General features: G+C 32.3%; 1 protein-coding gene across 8 annotated transcripts in view; it reads left to right on the top strand.

Annotated features, from left to right (window-relative positions):
- septin15 (septin 15) overlaps positions 1-13,774 on the top strand; it is a 54,158-nt gene that overhangs the window by 35,914 nt on the left and 4,470 nt on the right. For 4 of the 8 annotated variants that reach the window (XM_005163084.6, XM_005163083.6, XM_021470539.3 and 1 more), the window contains exons 6-12: positions 4,361-4,478; positions 4,562-4,654; positions 6,183-6,279; positions 6,641-6,652; positions 11,863-11,914; positions 12,012-12,137; positions 13,318-13,453. In XM_005163084.6, coding sequence (XP_005163141.1) covers positions 4,361-4,478; positions 4,562-4,654; positions 6,183-6,279; positions 6,641-6,652; positions 11,863-11,914; positions 12,012-12,137; positions 13,318-13,453 — 634 coding nt within the window. 8 annotated transcript variants of the gene reach the window in all.

Below are 13,774 nucleotides of genomic sequence, written 5' to 3'. Positions count from 1 at the left end.
GAAGCCTGGCATGAATCAACCGGCTTAAAATAGAAACACCACACACACATGTCCTGATTTACACACTTTGCACTTTGTTCAGGAGTGGGTTGATGCTGGAATTCTGTGCAAGAGTACTGTACGACTGTGGTATGATGAAGGCAGCTGGACATGTGATTGTGCATTGATTTAAATGCATTAACGGGTGAAACGGAAAGACAGGGCACAGATGGAGAGGCACACTACCCACACCCAGATCCACAAGCCTTACATAATGCCCGCTAAACTGGGCTTGACGTACGATAGGCAGCGACATGTTTATTTTAGAAAATGATTCACTTATTTGGCTCATTTTAGTAAAGAATGAGCTTGTTTTTTTTTTTTGTAAATGTCATTAGTGAAAATTCTGAAACAGGGTTAGGCATTATATCTTTCTTCATGTAATTGTATTCAATGTCATTATTTTTGTTTTGTTTTTTGGTATATTAGATGTTTATTTAGTGTTGTTTGGTTTGATATTGCTAAAGATAAACTATATATTATATTTTACTTCATTTCTGAAAGTGATTCACCTCTTTGTCTCCTTTGTGCTAAAAAAAGGCTGAGACTATTACAATTTTAAATGTCAAAAATACAATTTTTGACATATGGCGCATTTCATATTTTGCTTCACTTTTTCAGGCTGATATTTATTTTATCGCAAGTTATTTTTTGTATTAGATTTTGTGTCTTTTCAATACATTTGTAATTTTTTTTGTGGTATATTGACTATTTGCTCAATTTTGCTGAATTAGGAACATTTTTAAATGTTAAAAACAATTTAGGATAAAAAATGAAGTGTATAATATTTCTTATTTGACTCCTTTGTGAAAGAGGGCTGAGATTATGAAAACATTTTTGATGGTCAAAACACCTTCGAGTACTTTTTTGAAATGTTAACAGATTTGTGTGTTGAGCATCAGTTGATACTGGATAATTTTGAGCTTTTGTTTGCTAATTTTATCTTCTGAGTTTAAAATATTTTTTGGGGGTGGAATCAAAATCGGTGACGTATCGCGATTCTGCTTGTAGAGTGATGACGCATAGTTTTCTCATTATTATTCATAGCGATCTAGATATTATTTATATAGAGTTTTCTTATCTCATGGGAAGACCCTGCTTCTTAATTATTTATGAGAGCACATGCTTTCCGAAGGCAAGGCAGACCTGCTGAGCTTTAAGACCTATGACTGGTTGAGACCGCGTCCTGCAAGCAGTATTAAGTCGTTCATTAAGGGTCGTTTGTGTTTGTTTCTGTTTCGATGATGTGTTTGCATGTTTTTCCCCTCGATGTTGTCAGGGCTGATATAGCAAAGCTGTGTGTGTGCAGCAAGCATTTTTGTCAGGAAAGCTGTATGAGAATTGGAGAATGGTGTACTTTGTCTTTTATCAGTTGAGTTTGTTACCTTTCAGACACATCTCCATGCTGCTGTGTTCACCTATTTTTAAAATCATCAGGATTACTAGCAGGGTTAATGGTTGAAATAAACAGGGTAAGAGACCTGCTGTGTCATAGACTACCGTGTCAGACCCCGGGATTGAGGAGGAGAGAGTTCCTCATTTATAGTGTTTATATATAACGATTATCTTTATAATGATATAACAAATTGTGGTTACCTGTATATGAAATTACGAAATTAATAAATGTTTTTTTGCATTTTAACTTTGTAAACCATAAAATCATACGTCTCTTCACAGTTTGTGTCTCATTCTGTGAGCCGACGGACAGTTGTTCGCTCCCCTCTTTTTCCCCTGCTGTACCGGCCAGGCCCACTATTTCCTCTGCTCGCAGCGCTCCAGGCCCATCATAAGGAAATTTTTTTTTTTTTTTTTGAAAAAATTCTTAAGTAGACTTGAACCAAAACGAGGGGTTTCATGGCCCTTTTAATGCTGAATGTATTGCATGGTTGTTCTTTTTATTTTTGTTGACGTTTTGGATCCCTAAACTGCAAACTCAAAGTAGTATCACATCCCTGTTCAGTTCATCGTTCACTCCAAGCTCCACCCACCCAATCTCTAGCCAATCAGAACTGCCTCAAAAGCTTTATTAATGGCACCTGTGCCCACAGTATATATTATATACAGAATGTGATGTATTAAATGTATGGCCCAATTTTTTTTCTACAGAAAGATAAAAGATTAGGATTTTTTTTAAATAACAAACATTTAATTAGGGGCGGTACGGTGGCTCAGTGGTTACCATTGTCGCTTTACAGCAAGAAGGTCACTAGTTCGAGTGCCGACTGGGCCATTTAGTATTTCTGTTTGGAGTTTGCATGTTCTCCCCGTATTCATGTGGGTTTTCTCTGGGTGCTCCGATTTGCCCCACAGTCCAAAGATATGCATTTTAAGTGAATTGGGTGAGCTAAATTGTCTGTAGTGTATGTGTGTGTGATTGAGTGTGTATGGGTGTTACCCAGTACTGGGTTGCAGCTGTAGGTCCATCCGCTGCGTAAAACATATGCTGGAATAGTTGGTGGTTCATTCTGCTGTGACGACCTCTGAAATGGAGACTAAGCCGAAGCAAATTGAGTGAATAATAATTTATTTAGTGATAAAATATTTATGATATAATCTTTAAATTCATTTTTTAGATAAATAAAAAGGATAAGATTAAGTAATATTACATCAAAACAAAAATGTATAATTAACTTATGAAGCATTTCATATTTTTCTGGGAGATTTTTTCCTAAAGAAAGATGCAAGATTAGGAACTTTTCTTGCATAATAAAAATAAAATAAGTGATAAAATTTGAATTAAATAACATTTTTTGATCAATTAGCCTCATTTACACACCAAGAAGGATAATATTAATTTAGGGATAAGACAAAACAAACATTTGTGATAAAAAAAATGAAGGTTTTAATATTATTTTTCTGGTAGATGTTTTCTTTTATAACAATGAATGTTTTTATGTAATGTTGCTTTGTTATTTTTTCAGAAAATTGACTGTAACTGCAGTGCTGTACAGTTCATGCATATGCAGTCATTGTTTACTCCTATATTTGCATTCACTATTGTGACCCAGTGTGTTCAGTCTGCCCGGCACATTTCCCAGCATGCCCTTTTTTGAGATGCAACATTCATATCTCTGTGACCTTTGTGTTGCATCTTCAGTCTTGGCATTCCTGAAATGTACAAACAGCCCCTCCGCTGGTCCCCAAACACACTAACACACACACACAATCCCAGCTGAGAGACTGAAGAACAGCCTCTTTGTCTTAAATCCCCAATGAAAGTGATAGGAAGAGAAGCCCTTCACTCTCTCCATGACATCATTTGTGTGGTTTGCGAGGAAACCATGAGAAAGCGCTCTGTTTATTCATACCCGCTTAATGCCTGCTGCTGGATTTGTTTCAGTTTAGTTGCATCACTTCAAAGCATGCATTTGTACTGTATGTGGTTAATGTGTGAGCTTTGAAGACGTGAAGACCACTGATTTATTTAACCTTATGTTAATACTTTTTTATATACAGTTTAAGTCAGGATTATTAGCCCCCTGTTTATTTTTTCCCTAATTTCTGTTTGGGAAATATTTAAAAAAGAAAAAAAAATCTTAGAGGGGTTAATAATTCCGACTTCAACTGTATGTATGTTTTACTGTACACTGTATTTATATCTATTTATTTATCCGTTATTTATTTACTGTATGTATTGTCGCTTTATTTTAACAATTTATTTATTTGGATTTAACCTAGTTAAGTTTTCATTTTTTACATGATTACGCAACAATTAAAAGGAAATAAAAAATAACACTTTAAACTTATTCATTACAAATATTTAATGTATTTTTTTAATTCATCCATTTTTCTACTGCAGTTTTGCGCAGTAATTTATTAATTATAAATAATTTATAGTATATATTAAAATATTTATAATTATAAATGTATTAATTAGTCATATATTATTTTTTTAGATTATTATTTACAACTCACCTTTCCGTAATTGTTTTTTTTTTATTTATTTTATACAATTTTAGGGCAATTTATTTATTTGCTTAATTATTTATTTATTTTTCTGTATATTATTATATTATTATTTATTTTATATTTTTTACAAATGTACTTTTCTTTTATCTAATTATATTTTATCCTAAATTTGTAACTTTTTTTTGCCTAATTTATTTATTTATTTTTTTTAATTATTTGTTTAATCTTAACATATTTTTGTACATTTTTTATTGTTCATAAATTGATTTAATAAATTTTATTATATTTTATTAAATTTTTCTGATTTATTCATTTATTAAATTAGTATTTCATCTCTATAATTACATTTTCGTAACATGAGCAGCTTCACACGAGAGCTTGACATATACTCTGCATTCTTTTTTCTTCCCAGACTGAAGCCTCTTGATATCGAGTTCATGAAGCGTCTGCATGATAAAGTCAATGTGATTCCTCTGATCGCCAAGGCAGATACACTGACGCCAGAAGAGTGTCAGCTCTTCAAGAAACAGGTGTGTGTGTGTGTGAGCTCACACAATGAACTCAACATGAGTAATATTTGACTGTATTTCTTATTTCTTACTCTGCTCATTAGATTATGAAGGAGATCCAGGAACACAAAATCAAGATCTACGAGTTTCCAGACACGGAGGACGACGAGGACAGCAAACTGATCCGCAAGATAAAGGTGAAGAGTCACCTTTAAATATTTCCCAAATGATGTTTAACAGAGCAAGGAAATTTTCACAGTGTGTCTGATAATATGTTTTGTCTTATTTGTTTTATTTTGGCTAGAATAAAAGCAGTTTTTTAATTTTTTAAAAACCATTGTAAGGTCAAAATGGTTAGCACCTTTAAGCTATTTTTCAATAGTCTAAAGAACAAACTATTGTTATACAATAACTTCTCTAAGTACCCTAACCCGCCTAGTTAACCTAATTAACCTAGTTAAGCCTTTAAATGTCACTTTAAGCTGTATAGAAGTGTCTTGAAAAAGATCTAGTCAAATATTATTTACAGTCATCATGGCAATGATAAAATAAATCAGTTATTAGTGATGAGTTATTAAAACTATTATGTTTAGAAATGTGTTGGAAAAATCTGCTCTTGTTTAACAGAAATTAGGGGAAAAAAATAAACAGGGGCAAATAATTCTTTAAAGACTTCAACTGTATACATATATATATATATATATATATATATATATATATATATATATATATATATATATATATATATATATATATATATATATATGTATGTGTGTGTGTTATTATATTATATTGAATCAATCAGATTTTGAGTTAAGCATGTTGTTTTTTCTCATTATATGTTTCCTATAATTATTAAACAATGAGTTATATTATCACACGTTAATAATAAAAAAAATATGTTTTTTTTATCAAATCATAGCAAATAGATCATTTTTATTGCATTAAGAAATGAAAAATAATATTGTTTTCTATATACGTACAAGTTGTTTTTGTATGTAAAGGTGATTTTTGTCTGTATGTGTGCTCGTGAGAGTGAATATGCGCTTGTGAGTGTATGTTCGTGTGTGTGGTTATCATAATTGTAGGCCCTGGAAAAGTTTTAATTTTTTAATCTGTTTAATTTGCTATAGTTAGTATCATTTTAAACGTTCTATTTAATTATTGCTGTAAAAAAAAAAGGGGTTGTACAAGACATTTTTTTTTTAACTTAACCCACTTAAAATGATATTTAGTGAAGTTTTGGCAGAATTTTTATTTTATTATATGTGCAAATCTCATGTACCGTAGTGTATCTTATGTTTGTTTAATTGTTCTTGAATTGTTTTGTTTTCACATTTTTTATATATCTGTTCCATTCTGAATTGTTTCGCAATTAAGATGACATGTCATTTAATAAAACATATGATGCAATACGATACGATCTTAATTGTGTTGACTAAGTTCATAATTAATTATGTTTTAACTAAAATTAGCATTATACCACTGTTGCCTACATTTTATAACCACAACAGTATCCAGTGTTATTTGTTTCTGTTGGTGATTATTGACCGCTAGCTGACAACTAGAAAACTCATTTCCTCGTCTGATCATTCACGCTCAGTGAGATTGTGTGTGTGTGTGTGTGTGTGTGTGTGTGTGTGTGTGTGTGTGTGTGTGTGTGTGTGTGTGTGTGTGTTGGCTCAATACGGGCTGTCAGTAATGTCCCGTCCTCTGTCCTGGCAGGAGAAGATGCCTCTGGCTGTGGTGGGCAGTAATGTGGTGATTGAAGTCAATGGCAGGAAGGTCAGAGGACGTCAGTACCCCTGGGGTGTGGCAGAAGGTATGACCCGAATCAGCAACACCCATTTGATTTATCATGAGGAACGTACCACTTCTGAAGCAGTAGGGGTGTTCCAGTGTGAACAAAACAAATGCATGAAATTTCCCTCTTGGGTCAAACTTCTGGAGAAGTGAGAGCGACGAGGTGTTTTTTTTCCCAGGAAAAATTGTCACCCCCTCTTTTCATTGTGGTTTTACTCCCGCCATATTTCTACTTCCCTCCCTGCGCAAACGTATTCATTTGGTAGTGTTGTTGTTGTGTGGTTTGAGCGAGTGTGTCGTTTTTTTCCTGGGTTGTTTACGTGTCATTCTTTCTTTTCTCTTGTTTTTTCTTTCTGTCTGCTCTTTTCCATGACTGACAGAGGGCATTGTTGGTAAACAAAACCATTTTTTTGTTCATTTTGTTAAGGCCGTTCTCCCCAATCCTCCTCCTCCTCCTCCTCCTCCTCCTCCTCCTCCTCCTCCTCTTTCACCTTGCGCTGCTCTGAATCTGTGCTGTTTGTCAGATTTGTGCTCTGCAATAGTGACGGAGAGACCTGTGAGCTTCAGTCCCTGTAGGAAACTGAGCAGAGCTGCTCTATAACATCTGCATAGGGTCTTCATTTACTTCTGGGTAGGACTGGATGATATATATATATATATATATATATATATATATATATATATATATATATATATATATATATATATATATATATATATATATATATATATATATATATATATATATATATATATGGTAGATCTATATATTATCATTATGGATGATGTATAAAGCTTTTGTTTGAATATCACTACCAATCAAAAGTTTGGGGTCAGTAGAATTTTTAAATGTTTTAGAATAAGCTTCTCCTGCACACCCAGGCTGCATTTATTTAATCAAAAAGACAGTACAAATTGTAAAATTGTGAAATGTTTTCGCACTATAAAAGAACTGTTCAAAAGTAGTTTATAATTAAATTGAATAATTTATTCCAGTGATTTAAAGATGAGTTTTCAGCTTCATTACTCTAGTCTTCAGAGTCACATGATCATTTAAAAAATCACTGTAATATTAATTACTATTTTTATCAATGGTAATAGTAATAAAAGCTGTAATGACTGAAGTAATAATTTTATTTAAAACTACATACAATAAGAAAGCAGTTATTTAAAATGTAAATAAATACTTAAAAAATGTATCTTTTTTTACATTTAATAAATTATATTCTTGATAAACAGAATATGTTTCTTTAAAAAATAAACGAATGAAAAAAAATACTGACCCTAAACTTTTGACTTTTGGGATAAAAAAAAGATAATAATTTATTATAATTTTCTATATTTAAATATGTAAATAATTATTTAAATATTCACAGCACTAGAATTTCATTAGAATAATACAATTTGTAATGTAATTTAATTTTTAATTTAATTTTGTAAAAGTGTTATGAAATATTATCAAATGTAATATTTCAGAATAAAATTAAGCAACGCTTAAAATAAGATATGAAGATATGACCGTTCAAAAACTTTTCGATGTTTTATTATGTTTGTCAAATGATACTAAAAATCACTCACACCCACACACACGCACACAATTTATATTTATTTATTTGTATTATCATTTATTTTATCCTATAAGAATAATACAAATTGTTATATATATATATATATTGAACTGCATTATACCCATATTAAACTACATATTACCACAATGCAAAGCTACAAATTTAGTCACGCCCCATAAAGAGGTAAAAATAAAATTTAATAAATAATAAATAAATTTATTAATATAAACAAATAAATTAATTAATTAATACAATTAGGGGTAAACTTTCACTTAGGCTATAGTAACCCTAAGCATTCAGTGTAGAATAGAAAAGGCTGCCAAACCTCTTAATGTTTTTGTAAAGTCTCGGATGGTGTATTTAGGGTGCTTGATTTCATATATTTTTAAAGCTCATATATTTCATATAAAATAAGACATTTTTACTTTTATTTATTATTATTTATGCATTATTTAGAAATGATACCTTGAAATGACCTGAATATTTATGATATTGTTTACTTTGCTATCATCATAAATATTCTAATGATCACCCAGCCCTACTCTTACGTTTAAACACAACCTTGCATCCAGACATGCATGCCTCCCATTACTGATATCCAACCGCCAATGTGAAATTAAATGCATAGAGGAGGTCAAAGCATTTCTCCACTTTACATTATTATTATTATTTTATTTTAGTACTTTGGCGTTGTCATTTACAAGCTTTTTCGCTTCATTTTTGTCAATCAGAACTCTGATGCAGGATGACTGAGCGCTAATGTTTCCGTGCTAACCTCTGATCAACACTTATCTAACATAAATCCAACATGCCATTTTAAAGGCGCCATTCATACCTGTTGGCATCAGGAGTTTGTCAGTCAGAAGGAACTACAACTCCCATGATTCCTTTAGACATTTGACTCCACCCCTTCTCCCTCCCTAAAGCCTGGTTTATACTTCTGCGTCAAGTGACCGGCGCAACTCACGGCGCAGGCAACGTGCGTGGCTGTGCATTTATACTTCTTCGCGCTGTCTCCGTTGGTCTGCATTAACACTTCCGAAACGCTAGTGGGCAGTGAGGTGTAAATGTTCCTCTGTGTCGAGTTTCTTCGCTTCTGTTTTGCTATTCTGATCACTTCCTGGATGTACAAGTGACTCAAACTCGCTCATTTTGAGGCAGGAACCGGCGGACGTGCAACAACTTTAACCATGAGGTAAACACAAAACAAAACTTTCCATCCGGAGCTCCTTCACGGGACTCCACACTTGTAAACAATCGCTCACGCCATTCGCGCGGCTTTCGGTCCCGCCCAGACTCGTCAGCGCTACCAAGCCGACCAATCACAGAGCTTGCGCTACGCGTTGTTGCGACGTGTAGTTACAATTTTTGAGAGGTGCACGTCAGTGACGGCGATGGCCACGGCGAAGGGCTATGCGTCAGCGCCGTAGCCTACGCCGGTGTTTGACGCAGAAGTATAAATCAGCCTTAAGGCTCCATTTGGCTGCTTGTCATCGCTATGTCATGTAACCCCTCCCACAATGCATTATTTAGAGTCTTAGTAGCCTGTCAGTCACAGGTTGAGTGGGCGTGTCCACAGGAAGGGACTTTAGCCCTGCGCCTACAGCTTCTCGCTCACAGGTAGGTGGTTGTAGCAGATGATTGAAACATAGGCCAGCCAATCAGCATGAGTTCTTCATTTAGGTAAGAAGCATCGTAGGGTTGTGTTATAACGAACTCGCAGAAACCGTTTCATCTTTTAACCATCTGTCAGAAAACTGTCTCTGGTTCCCTTTCCGGATTTTCATGTGACAACAGCGATGTTTGACCATATATAATCTGTGTGTGATCATTGAACTGCTAACGCTTATTTCATTACTGTTTTCAGTTTTTGGCTAATCACTAAATCATGTTTTGTTTGTAATTTACAAACACCTGACCTGTATGTTTTATTTTATTTTATTTTTATTTAAAGTTTTATTTACTTTAATTCAATTTTATTTTATTATCTTTAAACTTGTCCTTTTAAAATTTTTAGTTTCATTTTAAATTAACTGATTTTATTTATATATTAATTTTATTTAATGTATTTTTTTATTACTTTTTAGTTATTTTTTATTAAAATTTATAAATTTATTTTGTTAAATAATTTGTATTCATTTATTTATTCATTAATTTTATTAATTTGTTAATTTGTCTGATGTGTTTTTGTTTTGTTTCTTCAACAACCTCAGTGTCTAATCCTTTGCTTTATTTTATTATTTTTAATATTTTTGATTTTAAATAATATTTTTAGTAATGTTAGTTTTTTTATTTTTATTTAAATGCTTATTTTTATATACATTTTAAATGTTTTTAAATTAAATTATTTATTTGTTTATTTTATTTGTCTGAAGTGTTTTAGTTTTGTTTCAACAACCTTAGTGTCTGATCCTGTGGTTTATTTTTTTATTTTTTATTGTATTTATTTATATTTATTTAATGTCTTTTTATTTGATTTGATTATTTTTTATCATTTTGTTTTTTGAATGTTTAATTATTATTTTTTATTTTTTTAGTTAAATTATTATTTATTTATTTTATTTATTTAATTTGTCTGTTGTGTTTTAGTTTTGTGTTTTGTCAAAAACCTCAGCATCTGGTCCTGGCTTTTAGATGTATGATTTGTCACTATATTATTTTTAAATGGATTTATACAATATTAGCGATGCATTAGTGTTAAAATTGACCGTTAATTATTTCCATTTATGCCAGATTATTGATGAACAAATAATAGTATCCTATTTCTAATGCTTCTATCCTTTTCCTTTTTCAAATGCTTGAGTTTTTTAGGACAATTTTCTATTTTATTATTATGTATATAACTATATAATTACGTGTGTGTGTGTGTGTGTGTGTGTGTGTGTGTGTGTGTGTGTGCGCGTGCGTGCGTGCGTGCGTGCGTGCGTGCGTGCGTGCGTGCGTGCGTGCGTGTGCGTGTGCGTGCGTGTGTGTGCGTGTGTGTGTATATGTGTGTGTGTGCTGATCATTGATCAATAACTAATGGGAGAAATCTATCTATTTCAATATGTTAAGTAAATGAGGATAAAAGTTAATATATTTTATAACTTATATATTAATAATTTTTTTATTAATAAATTGTATTTAAGCATCACAGCATTAATGTGCAGTATTAATTGTAATTTTAAATATAAATTTTAAATAAAAACTAATTAATTTCTTGTTATTTCTTTGACAAACACTTTATACTAAAGTTTCATACTATTTGGTTTGTAAAAAAATCTTTTTCAAGTTATGGACAGCATTATTATGTCCACTGTTTATTCATTTCATTTTAATTTATAAATGTCTAGTAGTAGAATTCTGTAGTATTTAATTTAAATTAAAAAAAGACAAAACCGCTTTAAAAGAATAGCTTTAAGTGAATTTAGGCATCACAAATGTCAAATTATATTTGTATTAATTACTTTCATGGCATAGTAATGCATGACTTTAGTGATACGGTACGATTTAAACAAATAAAAATAAAAATGTCAGTTGTTTAAATGACTACAGGTGAACTTAGTTATTTTAATAAATTAATAATAAGCAATTTATGAAAAAGAAAATAAAATAAAAAATGCAACAAAACAAATATGCTAAAATGTAAGCCTCATACCATTTTGTAGTAAACGTTTTGAGATCTTAAAAGTTAAGGAAGGAAAGTGAATGAGAAATGAGCATACACAATTAATCACCCAATACTGACTTCCAACATGTAAATATATTAGAATATCTATTGTGCATCCCTATTGAAAACAGATTACTACCTTTTATTTAGTTGAATAGAGATCCAGTTTCTTATTAAGTGTCTTATCATAACTGCATACATCATACCAGTTACCAAAATAATGCATTTTCATGTCAAACCCTTATTGATACACTTACCAATTTACTCCTTTGTATGTCATAGTTCTGCACATGTATATGCTTTCTTTCTTATGTGTTAAACATTGCAACATAGTCATTCTGATGATGCTAAATCATACTAAAATCTAAATTTTTTCCTGTTTCAGTGGAGAACGGTGAGCACTGTGACTTCACAGTCCTAAGGAATATGCTCATCAGGTGAGGAAAAAGCAGCATCATTTCCAACATCAACCTGTTAAATGATTAATAATCTTGTGAAAAAACCTGTGGTCTAATTATTGATTTGCTGTTCCAGGACTCACATGCAGGACCTGAAGGACGTGACCAATAATGTTCACTACGAAAACTACCGCAGTAAGAAACTAGCAGCCGTCACCTGCAACGGGGTCGATGCCACCAAGAACAAAGGCCAGCTTACAAAGTACGAAAAAAACAGGTTGACGTCAACGTGTATGTGACTGAGAGCATGGATTTCTGGGGGATCAAACATAAAAGCTTTGTAGTGCATCATAGGACTGTAATATAGCTGTTCAAAATGTTTAAAAAGTACATTTTAATGATTAAAGGGAAAAGACTCTTTTTACAACTCCCCTAGAGTTAAATGGTTGAGTTTTACCATTTTCTGATCAATCAGCTGATCTTTGGGTCTGGCGGGAGCACTTTTAGCTTAGCATAAATCATTGAATCCGATTAGACTGTTAGCATCTTGCTCCAAAAAAAGCTTTGGATAATTCTCCTATGTAAAGGTTGATCTCAGAAGGCACAATTTTATTACGCAGTGCTTTTACCTAGCTGGGGAGTATTTTTAGGTGCTACGTAATACAATTGCTTCAGCTGCAGCCATCATACGACATTAAAGTTTCCTGATTATTACGCCAAAATAAGAGTAAAGTTTCTAGCCATATCCGTTTGTTAAGTCATGACGTATTGGTGACATATGGAATACAGTTTCCGGGTCCAAGCCGCTACTCATTTGAATTGAGAAAATATTAATTTATAGCTCCTTTTTACTTAGTCATATCACACTTTGAAGTGAATCTTATATTTTTTATATTTATCATAGTGTACACATAAGTATTTGCACTTGCTGCATCAACGACACCAAAATTTTAACCATTTATAAAAAAAAAGTCACTTTCTGGCCATCAGATATTAGGTATGCATGTATATATATAAACATATTGCGATCGTGATTTTCAAAAGTATTACATCGTTTTGTAAACGTGTATTATTACCATTTAATGAGTTTCCCCATACAGTTTGATAGAGCACTTGGATCCGGAAGTCACTTTGTGTGACTTCACTCATAACAAGCGGATTGACCTAAAAAATGGCAACTTTTTATTTTCCGTTAGTCTTCATACACAAAGTAACTACAGAATTATTAAGGATCAAGCTTTAAATAGTACAATTAACTAAACTTTTTTTGAGTGAGATGCTAATGGTCTTATACGATTCAATGATTAATGCTAAGCTAAAAGTGCTCCTGCAAGACTGAGATCTTCTGAATGCTTCCAAAATAAAGTAAAATAAGAATTTTTCCAAGAAAGTGAAGTATTTATTTAAAAACATTATATCTTGTAATGTGATGACTCCCGTAGGAGTCCACTGGCCCAGATGGAGGAGGAGAGGAGGGAGCATGTGATGAAGATGAAGAAGATGGAGACTGAGATGGAGCAGGTCTTTGAGATGAAGGTCAAAGAAAAGAAGCAAAAACTGAAGGACTCTGAGGCAGAGGTGTGTATGCGAGGAAGCTGACGTGCCAGTTAGGATTAATACCACAACATTCTGATGATTTTACGGATATTAGCTGTAATGCAATGTGTATTTTAAATGTTCACGTATGCTTAAATGTATGTTTCAAGTTTTCTTTGATGCTCCGGTTGAATCTCAAGCCTTTTTATCATACAGTTGTAAAGTTTTTTTTTTTTTTCGAAAGTAAATACAGTTCAGCATATATAGGTACACCCCTCACAAAACCTCATAATTTTAAAAGGAAGCTATACAATACTATATTTGTGCATATACCGTACATTAGGTTAGTCAGTACTGAAGCCA

This window comes from Danio rerio, chromosome 25, assembly GCF_049306965.1.
Source record: "Danio rerio strain Tuebingen ecotype United States chromosome 25, GRCz12tu, whole genome shotgun sequence".
NCBI lineage: Eukaryota > Metazoa > Chordata > Actinopteri > Cypriniformes > Danionidae > Danio > Danio rerio.
The sequence above is the reverse complement of the archived record's forward strand: the minus strand, read 5'-3'. Positions and strand labels throughout refer to the sequence as shown.